This window comes from Vicia villosa, linkage group LG1 (genome assembly GCF_029867415.1).
Source record: "Vicia villosa cultivar HV-30 ecotype Madison, WI linkage group LG1, Vvil1.0, whole genome shotgun sequence".
NCBI lineage: Eukaryota > Viridiplantae > Streptophyta > Magnoliopsida > Fabales > Fabaceae > Vicia > Vicia villosa.
In genome coordinates, this window is record NC_081180.1 from 169,947,920 (window position 1) to 169,972,096 (window position 24,177).

A 24,177-nucleotide genomic window follows, 5' to 3' on the forward strand; every position below is an offset into this window, starting at 1 on the left:
CCAAAAACAAACCAGAAAATCTGACTGAAGCTTTGAAATTAAATAAAAATTAAATTGCCACAAACAAACCAAAAAATCTGGGTTCTGCAATTTTTGATCAACAAGTAAATTATCAAAGGTGATTTACCATGTAAAGCCAAAAACCAAACAGATACATAAATACTAAATATTGGATCAATACATCAAATATTGGACCAACACATCAAGATTAATCTCAGGCCATCAGAAATATTGGATCAATACATCAAGATTAAACTCAGACGACCGTCGTGAGATTGTAAATCCAAATTCATCATATGGTTTAAATTTTTCATATTAAAAGCAAGAAGAAAACGAAGAAGTAAAAGAAGAGTAGATTTTAAGGTGGAATGATGGAGAAGGTTTGAGATAAAGGAACTATTTAAAGGAAAGGGATTAGGGTTTTGAATTATGCATTTTTGTTTTAAATTGGGCCGGTCTATGATGTAATAAGCCAACCAGATATTGGGTCAAACTTTTTTTAAGGGAATTTCTTAATACACCATAGATACATTTAACGCACCGTCTGAAAATACAATAGGGTCTCTAAATTTTTGAGATGCATCTTCGGACACATCAAATGCATACTAATTAGTCTGTTTTTGAGCCAAATTTTAAATTTGTGCTAAATTTTATTATTTTATTCTAGAGAGGTATATTTGTAAAATTTACGAAGACGTATTTCTGGAGCATACTGAAGCAGAAGCAGAAAAACAAAAGCTAAAAGCAATATGTTGACAAAATAAAATAAACATTGATATCATAAAATTAACAATATATACGGGATTTTAATATGGATCAAATATTACATTTCAATATCCAAGTGGATGTTGTAACATCTTGATAATATCATCGACTGATCTCGAAACAGTCGCATCCAGATTGATCGGAAGTTTTGATTCGAAACAGAAAAAAGGTATTCCATATAGCCCTTAAATTAAAGTCTGTCTTCAGCTCATAGTTGCTGAACCCAATCTTCCCTTCTTTGTCAACAGATGGCGAGCGATACTCGATCTTCACAATTTTACGATTGTCGTTGTATGGTAGGAGCTCATGTCGTGTGTATTTAATATCTTCAAGAAGAGTGTACTCAATGATCTTAAATTTTCTTGAGGGTTTCACACAGTTAAAGTAAAATTTTCGACCTGTCAAATGATGTTCAGTATGATGTAATGTGTGTTGGTATGGAATATTAAGATAAGTCCCGTATATTTTTAGTAGTTGTAGACTTATATGGACCTCAGAAATTCATCTTCAGTACCACCTTATTATTTCATATATGTATTTATAGAACCTCCCATAGCATAACAGAACAGAAACAAAACATGTAATCAATCCAGAATTCTTTTGAAAAACTTCAAAATGTATATATTAGACATCATAACACATTAGTACAATGTTACTTACAATAAATTAATAAATAAATGCTAATGAACCAAAACACTTGTCGCCGGCAAAATCTATAACTAATGGTGACACCCCCTTTGACTTTTGTTTATTTGTTTCTCTTTCAATCTCGCTCAATTTGGTGAACTTTTGCATTCTTTCAAAAAGATGGTTCGGTCAAGTCTCGACTTTGATTGTTGAATGAGTTATCCACTCCGGTGATGTGAATGGTATAGGGCACCCCGATTTCAAATAAACTTGAACAAAATACCGCGGAATTAAAATCCACCAAACGTAGATAATACGATATTTTTGATTTAGAGGTGGTGCAGTACGCAGTGGAAAAAAAGTTTCCGAAAAACCGTATATTTTAAGATCAATACACTCTTTATCATACGCACTTGCTATAAGATGACTCATTTCAAGAAAGCTCATCCATTTATCCTCCGATGCAGAGATACAATAGATTTGAAGAAAACATCGGGATGCACCATATCTAATGAAGACAAAAACTTAAAATACTCAGAAACATCTAAAATTGAAAACAAATTGCTGGAAAATGAGAACAAAAAGCATCCGAAAATGCATCTCTGGATGAGTTCATAAAACATTCGGAAATACATTTTCGGATACAAAACTTTTTTTCAACTTAAAAATAAGATTAATGTGATCAATGAGACTTGAAATGAATGAACTATACATTGAATTCCAACTTCTTTTATTCCTTTTGATTTGATGAAACACAAGAATGAAGTTTTTGAGTGAAAATCTTGATTGAGAATGAAAGGATTTTTGAAAAAGAATGAATATGGAGTTTGATCATGCATGTGGCTGTTTTTAGCAATTACACATTTGATTTTTTCGGATATGCATCTTCGAAATAATCTGACATGCAAAGGTGACAGATTATCAAATTCCCACTTCAATTGTTCGGAGATACATCTTCGGATAACTCACTGGAAGTTGAAAAGAATTCATTGCATATTATATGACGAAGATGTATCTCCGGAATAAAATTTTTTGGCTGCGTGTTGTGTAATACAAACGGTATGTTTGAAAATGTATTTTCAAAAAGTGAGAAACATTTTTTGATTTTTCATAAAATTCTTTTCCATCTCATTGAATAGACTAAAAAATTCCCTAAATTTAAATTAAAACAAAAAAAATAGGATTAATTTAGATATGCTAGTGAATATATATATATATATATATATATATATATATATATATATATATATATATATATATATATATATATATATATATATATATATATATATATATATATATATATATATATATATATATATATATATATATATATATATATATATATATATATATATATATATATATATATATATATATATATATATATATAAAACCAACATTTCTTTAAAAAAAGTAGAATATTTTCTAGGCGCAACAAGATTAATTTTTCGGGCAGACAACTACAATTATGACAACTTTTTTTCAAAAAAATTTAACATTGTTATATATTCAAAACTGAATTCCAACTCAAAATCTTTTAGTTAAGCCGTATGAAATATCTTACCATTCTCTACAATCAACATATTTGGATGGGCATGCATTAGAGAAGGTTATTTGTACGCATATTAAGAGCCTTACTGCCTTAGAAACAAACACGAAATTAGTAAATCTGTTTCACACATTGCCACTTTAAAAATAACGTTACTAACTGTTTTTTTTTTCTTCTTTTATGCTCTAATATAAATATAAACTTCAAATAGTATAAAAAAGACAATCAAAATTTAACATATTTATTAACATAAAAAATACACATTTTAACAATTACAAAGCATGCACAAAAGGAACAATACATGGTGAATAAAGTATCTGGATGAAGTTACTCAAACTTCATCCTGCCACATTTGATGGAAACACTTTCTGGATAAAATCCAGGAAGCGACGCGAGTAGAATGTAGGATCCACGGCGGAGATAGATAATGAATCAAACTGAATAGATTTATAAGCATGTTCAATCTTCTTTGTCATGTTGTAATCTTGCAATATATCGATGATACCGAGGTAAAGTACAACATCGTAAGCTTCATGGAACATTTGCGAATCCTCTTTTCCTGGAATCTGTTCTGCCCTTGCTGGCATGTTCACACCTAGCTGGATTTGAAGTCTGTATAACGATTTGTGAAGAAAGAAAAACGCTCAGTCTATAATGTTATAGCAACTATCAAATGGTGCACTTAAGAACAGTTTTGTCTTAAACAATATGATCGTCCCGAGTGAAATGGTTAAAATTCTTACCTTGCAGTACCGGGTAGAAGTAGATCCACCTCCTCATCACCAGCAGCTGATGCTCGCAATCGGCTACCCCTAATGTGTGACCCGACAACAACACTACCATCGTCTGCTCCCCGAGGGACCAGAACAAGACCTTGTGGATAGTTATATACTTCATCCTCTAGAGGGTCTGTAGTTGATTACCAAAGTTTTCAAAATTAATCAATTCCATGAAATAGTGCTAGAAGAAAATGCAAGACTATAAGTAAAGGGCCAATACAAAGCATTAACTGTCTAGATTGGATCTGATACCTACCTTCCTCTGCCAGCCTTGCCAAACCGTCTGAACTTATACTATGGTTGTAGGACGCAGGAGGACGGAGCTGCTGGGGAGCTCGATAATGAACACCTAGAAGAAGGCTATAATCCATTATGTGTTGTTCCTCTAAGAACAAGCTGTCCGTCTCAATCTGCCTGCAAAAGAGAACGAGTAAGAGGTAACATTCATGCTTTGAAGTTGAGCATTGTAGGACTATTACATCTTGAAACTTTCTAAAGATCCGTTAGAAAAACGTTTGATGTTCAAACAAACACTAATGGACCATTAGTAATGTTGAAGGAGGGTACTTTGTCTTCCTCTTCTCTATGATCCTAGGAGTAAATCTTTTCTTATAACATCAAAAACAAAAATTGGAACACAAGACTAAAGAAAATATTTTATAAATGCCACTTACTTTAATAAAGATTCTCGCCAAGACGGTTCCAAATAAAAGCAGTAGTTCAAATCCAAATCTTTAAGAGTGGTATTCTCATCAATTTCTATCTTGTCGGAAGAACGTCCAAGAGACGAACCTTTTAAATCGAATCTCCTATGGATCCTCAGTTCTGTGCAGAACATATTTCCCATTACAACAAAGCGAAACTGCAAGATAGAAAATCATATATAAATGTCCGCCTCCAAATTAAAAAAAAATAAAGTTTTAGTTTGGTACGAAAGATGCAAGAGATGATAGGTTCAAATATTCGATGTAGTACATTTTCTTTATAAATTTTTCATTTTTTAGATCTTTCAGATTTGCAAGAGTTAAGGAGCAATTCACATTAGCGATTGATAAATGCTCAAGAAAAAGATCCAGTTGGAGATAAACGAGCTTACCTTTTGACCACTTGAAGGTATAATCCTGTGGAGACCAAAAAATTTGGTAATGAGTGTATTCTCATGTGACTTCACATGATGATGATAATCTGGAAGCATTCTTAGAAGAACCTACATTACAGATTACAGTCATTACATTTTCAATTTTACATCGAAAAATGAAAAGTAGACAAAAACATGTGAACACTAAAATATCATTCCTAAACATATGCACCAACACCACAAGTTGATTCAACAAATCTGAGCTAAAAGCTCAATTTTCTATATTAGCTTTTGGATTGAAAAACACCCAGGTATAGTGAAATATGAAAGAAAACCAGTTGAAAACAATTCTCCAAGGAAGTTTATGTATCTATATCTGCAACAAGAGTTGATAAACAAGATCCACATGAAATTAACACACCTTTACTTCTGATCTTCTCAGTGTCTTGATCATGAAACGATCATCCTGAGACAAGAAAAAGACACTACCACTTTTCCCTGGAGAAGATAGTTCTCTCAAAGCATCATTTCCACAAATAGACATCATATAGTCTGCAGCATCAATCTTGAACAATTCTCTCAAATTTCTGCAACAGGTCACAAGGTCATATATAACAAGCATATGAAAGGTGAAAGAATGAAAGAATGAAAGAAAGAAAGAGCAAAACAGAGGCCGCAGTAGTGTTTCCTTACCATGTATACAAACACATTAGCACAATTGTAAAAAAATGAATTGTTTTTGCAATGTTATGAAGTTCACGTATCAACATCATACCTAGAAGTTTTTGAGTAGTTGAAGCAAGGATTCAACATGAAATCAATGTGGCTTAATAAACAATTACACAATTACGAGTAAGTTTTGAATAATTATTCCATGCTTGTATTCACCTTAACTTGTCAGTAGGCATTGTAGTTTGAAATGAACATTCAAAATCAGATGTGCAAATTTAGTGTGCAAATTTGTTTTTCCTTTTACTAATATCAGAAAACTTAGGAAAATTATAGAAACAATATGGTGGATTAAAACTCAGTACAGTTACTTTAAGAAGAAAAAACTATATTCGGATGAAAATAGAACTAGTCATATAGCCCGATGCTTTCAACCAATCCATAAGAGTAGCAAGGTTTGGTTTAAATGCATGTCAACTGAGTCGATGAATGAAGCAGCGGTCACATAAAAAAATAATATGCCTAAAAAAGTTTCAACTAACCTGAACACCATAGGGCAGTAATCTTTCCATTTAAAATCATCCGACTGATGAGGAGGTGTCAATTGAGAACCTTCTTTAGGAAAATTCATCCAAAAGCTTGCTTTGGCACCAAAATCGGATGCCCGAACTTCTCGTCTTTGTATTGGGGTAATCTTTCCCACAGTATACCTAGCCATTCGAAGCCCGTTTTTAAGTTACTTACAGAAAAACCATGCAAAAGAAGATGACCAATAATGTGATCAGTGAAAAGATGTGCTCGACCCTATTTTCATTAAAAAAAAGTATGACTTTATGACCTCTTTCCAACATGGTTTCATCTTGAAAATTTTATTTCATTAAAATAAATTGAAAAAATAATTTGTACTAAGCAAAATCATGTATCTGTAACACTTATAAATGAAAACAACTAAAGCAGCTTGACTGTACAAAATGTCAAGGTAATGACTTTTACCTTATCCCAAGCTGCAAACTAAGCATCAGATCATAACTCCTGTGGCCTTTAATAATTTGTTCCCCGGGTCTTTTGATCTCTTTGGCAATTTTTTTCTTAAGCTGCTTTGCTCTTCTAGTTAGCGATGAAAAACTATTATTTAAAACTACCTCACTTATTAACACCCCTTGCATATACTCACGTTCCAAAATTGGTATCTTTTCATTAACCTCTTTATTTCCATTTTGGAAGACTGAATCTGTTGAAGCTAATTGTGAATCATGGCCAATAACTTTCTCAATAGCTACCTCTAGACTCCACCGTCTTTCGAGAGAAACATTTTTGCTGCGAGATTGGTCCAGATTTAATAGGTTTCTTGTGGCATGCTTATCGGATGAAACACCACTTGATCTCTGGCTCTCACCGGCTTTGCCATCCCCCATATTAACTGATGCAGTATGATGAATATGCACCTGGTTCTGTTTTCTCAAATCGGGTAATAACCCTCTTTTCCTTAATGCATTGAGATATATTTCTTGTGCAGATGGAAGACAGCTTCCTTTCGGATAAAAGGTTCCTTTGCCGTCTTTTAAACCCCGTGTCCAGGTCCCGACGTAGCAGCCCCCATCACTCCAAGTATATGCGCCAAGACCATGCATCATTCCGTTTAACCAGCTTCCTTCAAATGAGTCTCCACTTACCCAGGTAAGAGTTCCTTTTCCCGACATTGTCCCACCTTTCATATTTCCCAAATATACATTCCCATTAGCCCAGGTATACTTGCCTGGCCCCTCAGGAGTTCCTTGGATCCAAGAGCCTTCAAATATATCTCCATTCGGATAAACTTGATAACCCAAACCATGTTTAAGATTGAATCGCCATCGACCTTTGTAGGTCAGATTTTCCGGACCAATATACGTTCCTGTACCATGAATATACCCACCAGAGAATTCACCTTCATACAATACACCAGAAGGCCATTGTATTTTCCCAAATCCATTTCTCATCCCCAATCTCCACTCACCGTCATATGCACAGCCATCCGACCACACATACTTACCCTGACCCTCCGGAACGTTACCAAGAAGGGAGCCAGAATACGACTCACCATTAAGCAGAGAGATATCCCCAACTCTAAAACCAGCGACTTCAGTAGAATGAACAGCTTCACGGTTTGTCAATATAGATATATGGTCTATGTTAGAAAAAATATCAAGAGAGTGTGTTCGATCCAAACTATCAGCTGTAGCCACAGAGACAGACATGCATAATGATCAAAAGGAAATTTCCTTATAGAATTATAACTACCCCGAATTCTCAACCGTTACAACACAATAACGGTAGCAGATAGAAAATCTTACCAAGAGATTGACCTTCAAAACTCTGTCCTTCTGGCTAAAACAAAAAGTCAAAAAATGAAACAAATCAGAAACCTGTCACTGCACAAGCCTTAACACATCCACAATCATACACAAAGTTTCAAATTTTATTTTATCAAAAGTGATGAAAAAATAAGAACCAAAAGGAGAAAAACAATATAAACAATCAATCATACACAAAATTGAAGAACAGAAGCTTGACTAGACTTCCATACAGCAGAAAAAGTCTTTATATTGAACAGCTTGCAAAAATTATTTCAATATAAGAAAAATCACTTTCCTTAATAAAAAAATCACAAACAGTATACAAAAAAACATATTAGTCGGTTGATAAATCTTTAAAAAATACAGAAATTATCAACCAATGCAAAAATAATTGCGAAATTAAACTGTTTCCGTCACGATTGAAACAAACAAAACTTCCACATTATTGCACACAGTGCAACAATAATTGCTATTCCTATTTGCTTTTCCTATTTCAACTCATCAGTTTTCCAAAAATTGCTTACACATTACATTTCAATTTTCAAATCACACAAACTTAAAAAAATTAAGAAGCCACATAAATTCTTCTCACATAAACCATTAAACTATTATTTTATTTCGTGCAGATGATTCCGTTAGGATTACAAACTACAAATTTGCAACCAAAAATCAAACACTGGGAGAACAAATTAGATATAACAAAATCTCAATTATCATGATGATAAACATTCAAGATGAAAATATGAATACGAACAGTTTACAGCGATGAAAGAGAAAGAGGAGAGAGAAAGAGAGAAAGAGAGAGAAGAGTACCTTGAAAGTGAAAGAAACGAGATAGTAGAGTCAAGTCAAGTGCATAGTTGATAAATAAATCAAACTCTGAACTCTCTGTGCTTTGCTGGCTGTAGCTTATTTTCCACTTTTTCAAAATTTCGATGAGATTCGTTTTGTTTTGTTTTGGACTGTAATAAGACTGTGGTGATGGGATCTTAAACTCTTAAACTCTGAATTCTGAAACTTGTTCTTTGTCTTTTATTTTGCCCAACCATTGAAGATGATGATTGTGAGATGATCTTTATTTTGATTTCAAGCAAGAGTGTTTTTTTTTTCTATGAATAAATTATTGTGTTTTGGAAAACAAGATATTGTTATTAATATTTGCCCCCGAAAAAAAATATACGAAAAATGCACTATGAATTGATACGCGGGTTACTGTGGAGTGGGCCGGGAAAATAGATCGTACATGATAGATTAATAAATGAAAAGTAAATTTCGTCCTACCTACACTATCTCTCACAATTACGTAATTTTTAAATTATTAAAAAACCTATATATTGAAACTATAAATTACTAAAATATTGATGAATAGAAACGGAGCAAAATGGAACATCATGAAATAAAGTGGATAGAGTAGAATGAAATATATATTTTATTGTATTGTTTGTGTATAAATAGGACAAGTTGATTTATTGTATTATAGCCACTTCAAATCGGATGAAATGAAAATTAAATGATTTGATGAAATATGATGAAATAAATTTGATTATGTTCTGTTTTGCTCCATCAATTATTTACAAATTTAAATAATAAAATCTTGTTATTTATTATTTTATTTTATTACATTTCATCATACACCATCAATCCAAACATAGAAATAACAATTTAATCATGAAATTATCTTCTCTAACCCACTACTAATAAGAATTATAATAGGTTTGTGCAAGAAGTACCATAATAAAAAAAATATTGAGATGGAGAAATAATTAGTGATGAGTAAGTGTGCCCAAGAGTATCTCATTAAATTTGCACTTAACTTTTTGGAATTTCCGAAAGTTCCAAATTATCGATGCGTTAAACATTTAGGATGTTTCTTCATGGTGATTTAAATGAGGAGGTCTACATATCCTTACCCCAAGAAATTAACCTTTTCCACTCAAATCAAGTATGTAATCTTTTAAAATTCATTTATGGACTTAAGCAATCAACTTCAAACAATGTTCTGCAGACCATTCACTATTTATCCATCAATGTCACACTCTTTTTATTGTTTTACTTATTTATGTTGATAATCTTGTTATTGCAGGCAACAATTTAGATATTATCCAAAATATTAAGACAACACTACAACATCACTTCAACATCAAGGATCTTGGAACTCTGAAATACTTCATAGGGCTGGAAGTAGCAAGGTCAAACAAAGGCATCAACATCAGCAAATAGAATATGTGTTGGACATTCTCTCCAATGGTGGTCTACTAGGATGCAAGTATGCCAACACCCCAATGTCTAGAAAAACTCGTTTAAAGATCAATGAAGGAACTCCTCTCTCAAATTCAACACCTATAGAAGATTGGTTAGCCAACTCATTTACCTATTCAATACACAACCAAATATTGCTTTTACTATTCAATAGCATAGTCAACATATGAGAAACCCCGCCAATGTTCACCATACAACTATAATTTGAGTCTTGTGGTACCTCAAATAATCTCTAACTCAAAGACTTTTCTTCCCCCCCTTCTTCATTACAGTTGGAGACTTTTTTTACTCTAATTAAGCTATTGCCCATATACCCGAAAATCCATCAGTGGTTTCTACATTTATCTAGGTAGCTCACTGGTTTCATGGAAGTTAAAGAAATAACCTACCATTTCTCGTAGATCCACTGAAGTAAAGTATCGGGCAATGACTTCAACTATGTGTGAAATACAGTGGCTTACAAACATTCTCAAAGAATTACACATACCATTCAGTCAACCATCACTTCTCTACTATGACAATGCATCTTTTTGACATATTTCCAGCAATTCCTCATTTCATGTAAGAACTTAGCATATAAACATGAAATGCCACCTTGTCTGAGAAAAGCTTCAACTTGACATTTTCCACCTGCTACCAGTTTCTTCATCATAACAGGTGACAAAAGTTTTCAGCAAGCCCTTCGACATGAAGCTCTTCCACAATAACCTCATTAATCTTTGAGTACATTCTATATACCCTCAAGCTTATGGGAGTATTAGAAACTTGATTATCTGCCTTAGCAGCCTGTTATTAGCTTAAGTGCTTTTCCTATTAGTATGACTAGTTTGTTATTGTTAGACTATAGTTTATTAGTTATACACAAACCAAGTGTATATATGCAACACTTGGTCTTCCCTTTTTACCAACATTTACCTTCAACGGTTCATTAATACAATAAGCTTAATAGGCCTTTCACCATGTGTTCCCTTCCTAACACATCAGAATTTTTATGTGTAATAGTGATACTTAACGACTCACACTTGAATTCCAACAAACTTCTCCACAAGTGTGAGACACTCAAATTACTAATCTTAATCAATACTAAAATCACACTTCCGCCCCCACTATACCTAACTTGGTTCTGTTACGTAGATACATTTTATAATAATAATTATGAGGTTTTTAATGAAAATTTTGAATAGTATAGAAGAAAATCAATTATAAATATCTTTGAGGTATTTATAATTTGCATAAAAATTATGACCTTAAATAAAGTACATTGAGTGAATGTTGAAAGGTGTGCTGATAAAAATCAAAATGACTTGTACTCATTCAAAATAACCCTGATTATGATGGGAAAGTCCACTTTGATCGGGTGCAAATTTTAGTTTTCTCTAAAATTTAAAGTTGGAGATGTGGGCGAGGGTGAAAATGTTTATATTTGTCTTACTCTCGTCTTTAATCTCATTCAGTTAATATAAAATATATAAATGTTATTTATTTAATACTTAATTATACTAAAATTTTAATCTCACTTTGATGGAAAATAAAATTTTATTTAAAATTTTAATCATTATTACTTTATTATAATAATAAGGGTTTTCCATTCATGTAACTGAAACTTCTCACTTCATACATATCACCTTTGGCTTGTGTCTTTTCAACGGGAGCACATTCGCTTACACATTGATAGTGGTTTTAGGTCATGTTTTCAATGAGTTGTTAGGCTTCATTGAAGGGATTATCCATCAAGGTTCCTCCTGTTGTATTATCAATAATCATTCTCGTATTATAGAGAAAAGTGTTGTAGAAAGTGTGGATTATTAGCCACTTTTCTAAACCATGATATGGGCGGTTTCATCATGTTCTTGTATCTCTCTCACGTTTCAAAAAGAGATTCATCGACGGTCTGCCTAAAACAGGTCATCTAGTTTCTCAACATCATTGTTTTTCTCGACGGGAAATACCTTGCTAAAAATGCTTTCTTTACCTCATTCCATGCCATTATGGAATTTGACAGTAGTGACTATAGCAGAGCTCAGGCTCTATCCCTCAAAGAGAAAGGAAAATAGGCACAATTGAATGGTTTAGGGGTCGACGCCATTCCTTTTTAACATGTCAGCGTTCTTCACAAACACGGAGAGGTGCAAGTTTGGGTCCTCCGCAGGGTTACCGGAGAACTAGTTCTGCTGCACGATTTGCAGCAGAGAGGGTTTCAACTCAAAATTGTTAGCCTGGATTGCAAGATTAATAATGCTTGAGTGGGGCTCGTCCTGAGATGGGACAACAAAGTCCATAAGAAAAAGATTTCCATTTTCATCCATTTCTAGTCAAAGTTGCTAAAGTTGGCGCCTAGCACATAGGTAGTGCTCAATTTTGTTGATCGGATTGACTAAGATCCCGATACCACGGGTTCTTCGCATACAAACGACACGAGGGAGAAATTAATCAAAACTAAAACTAAATTCCTTAGTCTAGACGGTGTAACAATAAAGTATAATATTGACGATATTGATCCTCAGCAACGACGCCAAAAACTTGATAGGCCCGCAAGTGCACGACTTTATCATTTTAGTATAAAAAGTATCAAATCCCACAAAGACCAATATTAATAAGTACAATTCTTTTACTATTACGATGATCATCTAAGGCGGTGAAAAATGTGTTGAGAAACAAGTGTGAGTTGTGTTGAGAAACAAGTATGAGTTTTAAGTCCCACATTTCTTAGAAAAGTGAAGTTTGAGCACTTTATAAGTGAGAGAACCCATACTCCTATCACCTTAAGATTTTGGGTGTATATTTGGTGTCTCCCTCACTTGTTTGGGTGAGTCTTTGACTTTTAGGTGAATGTTTGATCCAATGTGAATGCTTCCCCCTCATTATAACCCATTAGTGGTATTAGAGTCTAGTTCGAGTAAGGGACCGGCTCCTTGTGTCGAAAGTCTTCCTGACATGGTGGTCAGGTGGTGTGTCCCGTTGAAGTGCCCATGTCGAGATAAGGGTGTCTCTCAATGGAGGTACAAGCATGTGGATGAAAGAGCTTCCTCTTGAGGGGGAGCATAGTAGATGGACTCACACTTGAGGGGGAGATTATTGAGAAAAAAGTGTGAGTTGTGTTGAGAAATAAGTGTGAGTTCTAAGTCCCACATTGCTTAGAAAAGTGAAGGTTAAGCACTTTATAAATGAGAGAATCCATACACCTATCACCTTACGTTTTTAGGTGAATATGTGTTGTCTCTCTCATTTTTTAGTGAGTCTTTGACTTTTAGGTGAATGTTTGACCCAATGTGAATGCTTCCCCCTCATGATAACTCATCAAATCACGTGAATGGGAAAATAGACTGGTTTTGAATGAATTATAATAACGAGAGACTGGAATGTAGTTCTCGTCAAGCTAAGTTGCATTTTATAATTATAAGAGGAAAGTATTTTCTTGCGCAGAATAATTAAATTAAAGGCGTCGCCCGCTTTCGCGTGTACGACACCAAATTTTGAATCTGTAATTTATTCAATTGCTTTCGTGTGTATGCATTACAACTTCAAAATCCCTTTTAAAATTAACTATTTTTTTTCTTGAAAATTTATTTTTAGCATAAATTTAATTTAAAGGCTCCGTTCGTTTTCGCGTGACCGAAACTATATTTTAACTCACAAACGTCCGCTTTCGCATGTCCGACTATAAGTTAAAATAACCTTTCAGAAACTGATAATTCATAAATTAATTGAAAAAGCGCTTTGCTGTATTTTAAAATCAATTCCTGAATTTTCTACAGATAGATACAACTTTTCCTTTTTCGAAGGAAAATCGACATCACGTTATTTCAACTTTTCCTGTAAATTTTTATTATTAAAATCTGAAAAAAATAGACTTAAAAATAATTTCTATTACATTTATTAATTATACCACTTAACAGAGTATCGTCGGTACGACGGTCCTCGCAAGCTGACTTGTTAAAAAAGGTAAAAATAAAACATGTATTGTTTATGCCCATATTGAAAATAATAAACATCATAATAAGCATGCAACTAGGGGTGGGAATAGGCTGGGTTGAGTTAGGCTTTGCCAAGCCTGAGTCTGGCCTGCCAAAAATTACAAAACCTAAGTCTGGCATGTGGCCTATCATAGGCTTATTTTAGGTATGAGTCTGGCTTTTTCGAAGTTGTTTGACCTATTAGCCTACATAAAAGCCTATTTTATCTGAACATTTATATATAAGAAATTCAACTAATATTTAAATAGACTAACAAATTAAAATATCAATGCGACTAAATACTTTTTGCATTTACTTATTCAAGTTTATCTATTAACATAGGTTTTGTGATACTATTTATTTAAGAGATCTTGTGAAAACAACTAATGACATTGTTCATAAGATTTTTTTCAATTTATCTTCATAAGTTCTTCAAGATAACTAAGATTTATTTATTTTATTTTAATTTAAAGTACAAATAAAATAAAATATAATAATAATAAATTTATTCTTATTTATTTAAATAGGTCAGTCTAATAGGCTTAAAAGACTTTTTGAATAGCCTTTTTAATTAAATAGACTAATAAAAAATCTTAGGCCTTTTCGATTTAAAAAAAGTCTGGCCTGACCTGAGCCTGTGTAGGTTAGGCCGTAGGCCCCTGTTAGTCGGTCTGGATTCTGGCCTATTCCCACCCTACATACAACGATACAATAAAGTGAAAATAAGAGAATATGGAACCTAAAACTAATAAAGCTTGAATATAATAATAACTTGCTCCAAAGGAAGACTTTAATCTAGTACAAATTGTTGGAAATAAAATGAAGGAAAATAATGTCGGCAGGATTAATGTGGCAGCAACCAATTACAAGACAGATTTATTCCAAAATTTAACATCTAAAACTGCAATGTTACTCAATGTGAGAAAATAATTGCTTTTACAAAGTGATTCTCTGGCTAGTTCAAAGTTAGGATGCCAAATTTGGATCCTAAAAGTCTTATTTATAGTGCAAAGTTGGCTCAGAAACGGTCTAAAATTGTACATCAGTAGTGGAGAAAAATTAAGAAAGTAGAGAAACTAGTTCCTGAATGTGGGTGAAAATTCTGAATTGGAGTATCATGACGGGCGTCACAATGCAAACGATTCGTCCGTCATCTTGGTGACGACCATATTCTTGTTAGTAGTCCGTCCGTCATGTAGCTCACGTGCTTCTTCCTTATTTTGTTGACTTTTGGTGATAGGTTGGCTTCTTGAGTGGGTGAGAGCGTCATGATAGGAGAAACCTTGCAATTTCTTCATGTTTTTGCTGTTTTTCGCTGTTTTGTCACGCATGAGCCTCCTACCTTTAAGTACCTGAAATAAACACATGTCAACATCTTTATACTACAAAAAGACAAAAAAATGATATCAAAATGCATGTGAATAGAGTTAAAATATAATATGTGTTTCCATGTTATCAACAATACTTGGTAAATGTTGGATGATCCATGCTTAAAAATGGTTCAGATGAAATATCAGTATGGGTGTAGAACAAGTAGTATGAAATTAATAAATGTCATGTAAATCAATTACCAGAAATAGACAGTTGCATCTAGTCTTCTTCCTTTTCTTTCATTTACTACCTTCAGCTAACTCAGAGTATTAATAAACCTACACAAGTTGCCCTCCATTTGTACTCGTAAATTCACTCCAAGTTCATGAAGAATTTAAGGTATACAACATTGACATGGGTCACACTTTTGTCCACGAAAATGATCATGCCAACCAAAATTAGGAAGTATGTTTTCAATGTACATTGTCCATGATAAATAACCTATGCATCATCACCCGAATCATTTACAACTGCATTCAACTAGTCAATATATTTTCCCTTAGGAATGAAAATCTGACATGACACCCTCTAGTGTCTTTTTTTTAGTCCTCACTTGCATCAACTCCTAATTATGTCACCATTAGGTCGAGTGGCTCATATCTATGAATTATAAAGTGATCCAACAATCTTCTTGTGATCAGAAGATGGAAGAAACATGATACATCATCAAGGTATTACTCATCTCACAAATTGGAAGATGAAATGGCGATGTCTCTACGTGCTATCTCTAACAAACGCAGACAAAAGACCATGGTCAATATAACTATATTTGGTCCTACAGAAGTCCTTAATTCCAAATAGCTTTAATACTTTATGAAACCAAGGTTCATCTGGCTGGGACGACTTTGATATATTCTTAGCATGGTTTCTACACTTTTGTGTATCACGATATTGCAAAAATAAGTACATAAATGTTATACATCACAATTTGTATAAAAGTGATGGTTAAAAGAGTAATTAAACATTTATGATACCCCTCATTCCCACACATATCTAGTAGTATAGTGTGCATAAAGAGGAAGTAGTGACATGTCATCAAGATCTCCAAGAAAACCACCTTGTGTGCCACCATCAGGTTCGGCTCTAAGATGTGGGTCTTGCACATATACAACAACATCGAAAGAATGAATAGAAGCGGCGAGTGTTTTGCCATGAGCAAGAGATACATAACCACATGAAAGTGATCCCTCAACACTGAAGCATGTTGAGACAACTAACCATTTATTAATTTCATACTACTTGTTCTACACCCATACTGATATTTCATCTGAACCATTTTTCAGCATGGATCATCCAACATTTCTTAATGGGTTTAATGGATATGCACTGACAGTGTAAAATAGTTTTACAGTGCCATCCAATAGAAAACAAGCAATTTGTCATGTCACTAAAATTTTTTAAAAATAAAAATGTGATGGAATTGGATACATGGTTGTGATTGGTTGACAGTGTAAAACTATTTTACACTGTCAATGCATCACCCCTTTTCTCTTTCTTAATCGCCCAAGACAAGACATATCATTAGTAAATCGAATTAACAAATAAAATGACAAAAAAAATAACAAGAATAAAAATATGAATTTTGTTAACCATATTAGGATTCGGATTTTGAAATCCAAATTTTTATAGGGGTGAATACAGATTTTGAAATCTGAATATTCCCACATCAGTGAAACCCTAACACACACCCTACAATCTAAATGTAAAAAATTCAAATGAAGGATGTAAGCTAATATAGTTTAATTAATTTGTATTACATATAACTTAATGGAGTTTAACTAGAATTATTTAAAAAATTACATTGCAATATCAATAACATAATTTTTTTTTTTACTAAATGCGAGGAATGAAATACTTGTTTTGAATGGAGATGAGTAAAAACTGATGAAAGTGTTTAGTTTGAATGAACACGAACAAATTCAATTGTTTATTTTTAGATTAATACACCTCAGTTCTACAATATTTATTAAATATTGATTATTATGAATACAAAATGGATAACATAGTTTAGGATGACATGCATAACAATAATTTAAGAATAAAATAATTAATCGTTAGTTGGTCTAGTAGTGATCGACGCTAGATTTAATAGGGAGAACCACAGTTTAATTCCCTGCAACTGTATTTCGGAAATTGAAACCAACAATTTTAACTGTATTAAAAATTATTTTGAAACTCATTGTTTTCATTTCCCTGTTAAATCAGTGCTAATCAAACAACGTCTCAATTGTAAAGATGAAAAGCACACTAAATCTCTTTCCAAAACCAAATAAATGCGAGTTTAGAGTTTTGACACTAATTCTCTGTCCAAAACCAAATTAATGCAAGTTTTGACATCCATATACTCTTTGACATATTTAGCCACCAATTTCTTTGACACACACAAAAAAACAACTACCGTCATTCTTGAAATTTCTAACAAATTTTAAATACCAATAAACCACCTATCACATTGGTCCACACTAAAATGTTGCCATATGCGACATATTCTATGGAGTGGACTATTGAAAAAGAGTATTGTAACTTGTTCGTGTTCGCGACTCCGCGTTGAGTTAGGACAACGGTAAGTGGATTTTAATATGTGGCTAATAATCTGTCGGTTAAATCCAATAATTAATATTATGGTACAATTATTCCCAAACAAAACATGTTAAGACAAACAAATGACTAATGGATTGGATTTGGTGTCCCTTCAACTACTAGTACGAACTTGTCTACCTTCCCGTGATATCATATCATACTGTACGTTTATTTAAAATTTCTCTGGTTTTTTAATGAAATCATTAAAATATGGTTGGTCATATAAATAAATATTAGTATATGTAAACTTGTTTTTGTTTGGTTTTTATATTTTTTAACAAATGAAAAATGATCACCAACTAATTAAAGTGTGAGAAATGGGAAGATTTTGAGTCAAAAAGAAATGGTATGATTTGTGTAAAAATGGTAAGACCCCGAACCACACCACTAGATACGGCAGCCAATTGAATATTAAAGATGCTTGAATTGGGCATTCAAGTCACTTAACTAAATTAGGTAAATCAAATTAGAATACATAGATGTTCTAAGATTTTTACACTAAATTTGGAATGCGTATTTTTAATTAAATAAAGAGAGGGTAAATTGAATTTTGAAATTTGTTGAGTCAGTCAAACAGACCAATAAAATTACAAAGCCCGTTCTAGACTTTTGTCAATTCAAGGATGACAAACAGGTACTCCCTCCGTCTCATAATAAATGTCTTATTTGAGTAATGCGCGATTTTTAAGAAAATGATTGGATGTGTTGGTTTTAGTAAAAAAGTTAATGTCATTTACTAGAATACCCCTATTAATAGTAGTTGAATAACGTGAAAGTTAATAAAAAGAGGTATAATAGTGGAAAAATAATAATAATTGATACATTGGAATTGTAAATGGACAATTAATTTGAGACAAGGAAAAAATGCAAATGAGACACTTATTATGAGACGGAGGGAGTAGATCATTAGGGAATCCCACATTGAAGTCGTGAACCATGATCATCTCAGTTGTTGGAGTCAATATGACAGTTTCCCACATTACATATCACTTACAATAGTAGTGGTTTTAACCATCATACATATATAACCGTGATTGCATGACACACTAAGGTGTGATTATTCATATATCAAGTTACACATCTCTAATCTCAATGACTTTGGCGTTGAAATGTTAACTTATAGGTACACCCCTTCTTTGCCTACTAGAGACTATCATCGCCGTACTTGAGAGATTTTACGACGAACTTCATCATTTATCCCCAATTTCATGTTCCACATCAAAATAGTGGCACAATTTGTGAGAAAGTTATTAATTTTTATGGAATTCCACGTCGAATTCTTTTGATCTCTTTTGTTGTGTTGTCGCAACTGTTCATGTTAGCCAATCCAATCAGCACGAATTATGTTTATTCGTCTGCAATGGTAACTCTTAAAGAAACTTAGTTAACCACTCATTAGAGCACCAACTTCAACTTGTTTCACTTCTCCACCTCCATTCGTCTCTTGGATAACTAAAGGATTATCTCGCCTAAAAGAACCACTCAACAAAACCATGAAGAGATATGCTACGAGATGAGGACGAAGGATGAAAAATGGAAATAAAAATATGAGAGACACATTCTAGGATTTCGAGACAACAAAAAGGTGAGAGGTATCCCCAACGAACTCAGGGAACAAATTGTTGCTTTAGTTCCTCGATTCATTTCTCTAGGACTTGGCTGGTGTTCAAGGTCGTGCTCAGAAGTTTTATTTGACGTCTCTAGGGTTATGATTGTTTTATTTGTACGCTTGTGGTGTTTGCGACAAAACCTTTAGGCCGTGCATATCCTTTGTGATCATAAAGAAGAAAATTTGTTAAAATTTATTCGTTCTCATTGAAAAGACATTTCATTGTGATGCAAAATGTGCTTTATATATATGGAAAAAAGAAACTTAACCAAACGACTATGTCATTACTTATTGGTCTTTGGGTGTCTTGGCGTGACGTACGTGGCTAATTTCCCCCTTCATTCAAATTCGTTCCCTACAATTGTCAAATTAGAATGATGCATATCATACTTGTTTGGGATGCCAATTTTTTTGGGTGGTTTGATTTTCATCTCTTTCATATGCTTAATGAGGAAGGCCTCATTGATTTCCATCACATTCTCTATATCTTCCCTTTTTGGACGTGTTGCAAGACCTCATGTATCCTTCGGGTTACAAGCATGTTAGTTCACATCGTCACTGACTCGTCATGAACTCTATGATACTTCATTTTCAAGTGAACAGGAGAGGCTACCATATCCAACATTACTACGAAGGGTTTGCCCAATATGAAATTGTAGACGCTTTTGCAGGTCAACCGTCATGATATCTCTTCCTTCTCCCAGGATGACCATTAGCTCAATGTACCCCTATGGGCGAGTAATCGTACCATTGAAAGCTTGTAGGTCAGACCCTTGATATGGCTACAATTTCTCCTTTTTGAGTCAAAGTTTTTCATAAATCTCCACATACATAATGTTGCAAGAGCTTCCTTAGTAAATTAGGATTCTAGACACGTCAAAGTTGGATATGGTCGCTGTTATTACCAAAATAAATTTTTCATTTGAGATTTCAGTAAGTTTTTCACAATTCCGAAATCCGAGAATATGTCTTTCTAGTTTTCCTTCATAATTTGCTCCCTTTCCTTGCTAACCACCATTAGTTGATAAATTCTTATTTTTACCGTGCCTTTGGAGGGGGTTCCTTGGTTAAGGAAGACATCTAGTTATGGATGTAATGTATTTACGCTTTCCTTTTTGGTCTTTCTCCTCATCGCAGCTGTTGTCTTTCTTTCTTTTAGCCGCGTGACGACCTTTATAGTTTTCTTTGGGGATGATTTCCTTCGACATGGGGATCAATTTTTCCTGGAAATTCATCTCGCTTTATAGTCTTTCTTTATGTCCGAATCATCCTTCTAATTATTTTCCTGGGTGTACCGAGTAAGTCTATATTTCTTGATCAACTCCTTAATTGGGTCCTTTAAGTGGATGCATTAGTCGATGTTGTGGCTGTGACTTTTATGGAAATAATAATACTTTGATTTATCAGTCATGGACGACTCCCTAGTCAAATAAGAATTCTTAATCTTAACTTCTTTAAAGTAGGTGTTTTCACATTCTTGCAAAATTTTCTCCCGTGATATGTTTAAGGAAGTGTATAATGAGAACTTGGCTCGAGGCCCTTTTTCTCTGTCATCCCTACGATGATTGAAGTTTTTCTAAGTCGTTCGACTAAGTCCAGAGTTTCCTACTCCTCGGCCCCCTTTTCCATATTCGGCTATAAGTTCTTTATCATAGTTAATATATGTTTGAACCTTATATAACATGTCATTTAGGCCAAGAGCTACCTTTATGTAACACCCTTATAAACCCCGCGACAATTTAAATAAATAATCAGAGTAAAAACATAAACACAAGGGTGCCACAATTATTTAAAACAAATAATCCAACTAAGGTCAAAGTCATGCTTCATTAGGAAACGATTTACCAAAACATAATCATGTTTATCACAGCGGAATAAGAAACATCGCCAATACAACCAAATGGAATTATAATCCAACAACAAATAAAATAGAGTAATCTCATAAAACTCTAAAACTATCGTTCCCGAGTGTTACAAGATCAGAGCATGACCGACACGACCCAACATAAACGGATAAACTCTACGAGTCATCCTCACCGAGCACTAATGCCGCTACTCCTCAATCTGAAAATGTCAACATGTAAGGGTGAGTCTCATTCTCAATTAGTAAATATTATGCAATTCATAAGCAACAAGCATCATGATATATCGTTTACCCAATCATACATATTCAGATTCACAACTATTATTCATCAGTACGTACAATAATAGATTACACCACATAACACAGAAATTCATCCAATCATGATATAACATAATGCATATGACACAACTGACACTATGCATGTGGTACCAATAAACCGTTGAATCAATCCACCTGACCGATCTATGCCTCATCGAGATACGGCCCACCGACACAATTTCCGCACAATGGGAAATATGTCCACCATCACCGAATGCACATGAATGAATGGACACACATATCATACTTAAAAACATCACCGATCACGATGAATAACTCATCTCAACACCACATCACCAAATAAGTATGTACATGTTCCCAACATCATTTAAATAGTCACGCATTCATCACAATCATAATAATAATCATAGCCAATTCATCACCATATCAAATACATTGTCACACCTATTCACATGCACATAATGTTTAATTCTCAACAAGTAATTAAATCGAGTTTTAAAGAAATAAAATCGGCCACTGTCCATATTCATCATTCATCATATAAAATGTTTAATTACTTGCACAACCCCCGAAACGGCATTAAGAAAGGATACACGGATCAAAAGATACGATATTTTAAAGTTTAGAAAAATATTCCCGCACAGCAAGGTTCGCTCAGCGACGCGAGGCAGAAGCGAATTCCTTCAGACATCCGCTCAGCGGACCTCTAGCGACGTTAGACAGAATCTAACCAGGTCGGGACCTCCGCTCAGCAGACCCCCCTCCGCTTAGCGGACCTGCGATTTTACTAAATCTCAGGTCTGCGACAGACCCTGCGATTCCACCTATTTTCAGTCCAAAATCGAGTTTAAATAGCACATACAGGCATATAATTATCATACAATCAATCATACACCACCAAACATCATTTAAACTCATTATTAACCAAATAGTTCACACAATTTTCATCAATTCAATCCAAATTATAACACCCTAACCTAACAATCCCAATATCTAATTGAACCAAACCATACATCAATCTACCTATCCCTCAAGATCACATAAGAAGCACTAAAAGGAAGAGTCCCCCCTTACCTCGATAAATTTCTTGAATGCTCTTCTTCCGTTTCACGTTCTTGCTTCTTTCTCTTCTCTTGCCCTTTTCACGTGTTCTTCCTTTTTCTTCCCAAATGACTCTTTTCTTATTTTATGAAAAATAAAATAAAATGAACACAACTTAGTAAAAGGCCTAACCAAATAGCACCCCTCTTTTACTAATACCACATCAAGCCCAAATATTTCTTCACAATTTCTCAATAATCCACTATTCTCTTCTTATTCATTTACTCCATTATTTTAAAAAATATTCATAAACTAAATTGTAATTAAATAATTAACCAAAATTTAATTTATCTAATAATTTAAAAATACGGGTGTTACACTTTAGGCCCAATTTTTCACGCAACATGCAGTCTGGCCTCAACCCCTTCTTGAATACTCATCATTTCAAACTGTCGTCTATTCTTCCAACTTTTACTGCCACCTTTATGAATCACCCAATGTATTCCTTCAGTCTTTCCTTCTTTTTTTGCTTGATCCCGTTGAGCATAACTATGTTGGTGGGTTTCCACTTTCGCATTGTGAATTGGGAGATGAAGGAGTTACATAACTCTTTCCAAGAACTTATAATTTTGTGTGGTTGGGCCTTGAACCACGTCATGACAACTCTCTTAAGGATTAACGTGAACAACTTGAATTTTAAGGCTGCCTAAGCCTGATAATAATCCAACCTTGTATCTATATGCTCAATATGTTCTCTGGATCCCATGTTCCATCATCACTATCAATGATGTCGATGATCATTTGGCAGCATGTGGCTCCTGCCTATTCCTTCAGAATCATGAGGCAAAGTTCAATGTCTTTGACACATATTATGACCTCACAATCCAAGGGTCTGCCTTGTGCGGTGAAATAGTGTCGACGAGGATAGGCTAGGTTTGACTATTTTCTCGTTGCGTGAAATGGTCTCACGAACTTAATTATCCTTGGGAAAAGGGAACTACATGTTTTCTTCAGTCTGAAATATTCTCTCAATGAGAAAGTGCGATTTATGTAGTTACACTAATTTATAGACATTGTTTAGAAGATCACTCGCCCCTTCCGTGCCTAATCTAGCTTGCAATTGTTGGAGACATTTGAGCATTTCATGTAGAAGAATTATATGTTGCGATGAAGGCTGCTTCGATGTTTAACCTTAGAGCAACTGTAGAGCAGGTTGTAAGATCTTAGAAGGTCCCATATCGAATTGTTGAAGGTGCTGATTTTGTAGCGTTGGAACTGTAGGAGGAGTAACTAAGACCACAACATCTTTAAAAGACGGAGGAAGTGGAACCTCCCTCATTGGATTGGGAGCGTTGCTTGCAGGAGTAGTTGTGGTATTGGCGTTGCTTACGGTGGTTGGACAAGTGGCTTTTGGT

The 24,177-nt window shown here is 34.0% G+C and overlaps 1 protein-coding gene and 2 non-coding genes across 5 annotated transcripts; 1 reads left to right on the top strand and 2 right to left on the bottom strand.

Annotated features, from left to right (window-relative positions):
* Positions 1 to 217: 217 nt before the first annotated feature.
* Positions 218 to 303, bottom strand: LOC131645474 (small nucleolar RNA Z161/Z228). The gene has a single exon (XR_009297093.1). It is a non-coding gene; the product is annotated as a small nucleolar RNA Z161/Z228 (small nucleolar RNA).
* Positions 304 to 3,157: 2,854 nt separating this feature from the next.
* On the bottom strand, positions 3,158 to 8,945 carry LOC131644641 (phosphatidylinositol 4-phosphate 5-kinase 9-like). 3 transcript variants are annotated; one of them, XM_058915197.1, is made up of 9 exons: positions 8,620 to 8,945; positions 6,464 to 7,833; positions 6,013 to 6,180; positions 5,223 to 5,388; positions 4,820 to 4,930; positions 4,398 to 4,585; positions 3,980 to 4,137; positions 3,688 to 3,853; positions 3,158 to 3,556 (listed from the first exon to the last, which is right to left on the bottom strand). In XM_058915197.1, exons 2-9 carry the CDS (start codon positions 7,705 to 7,707, stop codon positions 3,283 to 3,285), a joined length of 2,475 nt encoding a protein of 824 aa, XP_058771180.1. In that variant the 5' UTR covers positions 7,708 to 7,833; positions 8,620 to 8,945; the 3' UTR covers positions 3,158 to 3,282. The 3 variants fall into 3 exon arrangements, with proteins under 3 accessions (XP_058771180.1, XP_058771179.1, XP_058771181.1); XM_058915196.1 differs by having other exon boundaries at positions 6,464 to 7,837; XM_058915198.1 differs by lacking the exon at positions 8,620 to 8,945 and adding an exon at positions 7,998 to 8,100 and having other exon boundaries at positions 6,464 to 7,837.
* A 2,939-nt stretch (positions 8,946 to 11,884) lies between these two features.
* On the top strand, positions 11,885 to 11,989 carry LOC131645445 (small nucleolar RNA R71). Its single transcript, XR_009297066.1, has one exon. It is a non-coding gene; the product is annotated as a small nucleolar RNA R71 (small nucleolar RNA).
* The last annotated feature ends 12,188 nt before the right edge of the window (positions 11,990 to 24,177 follow it).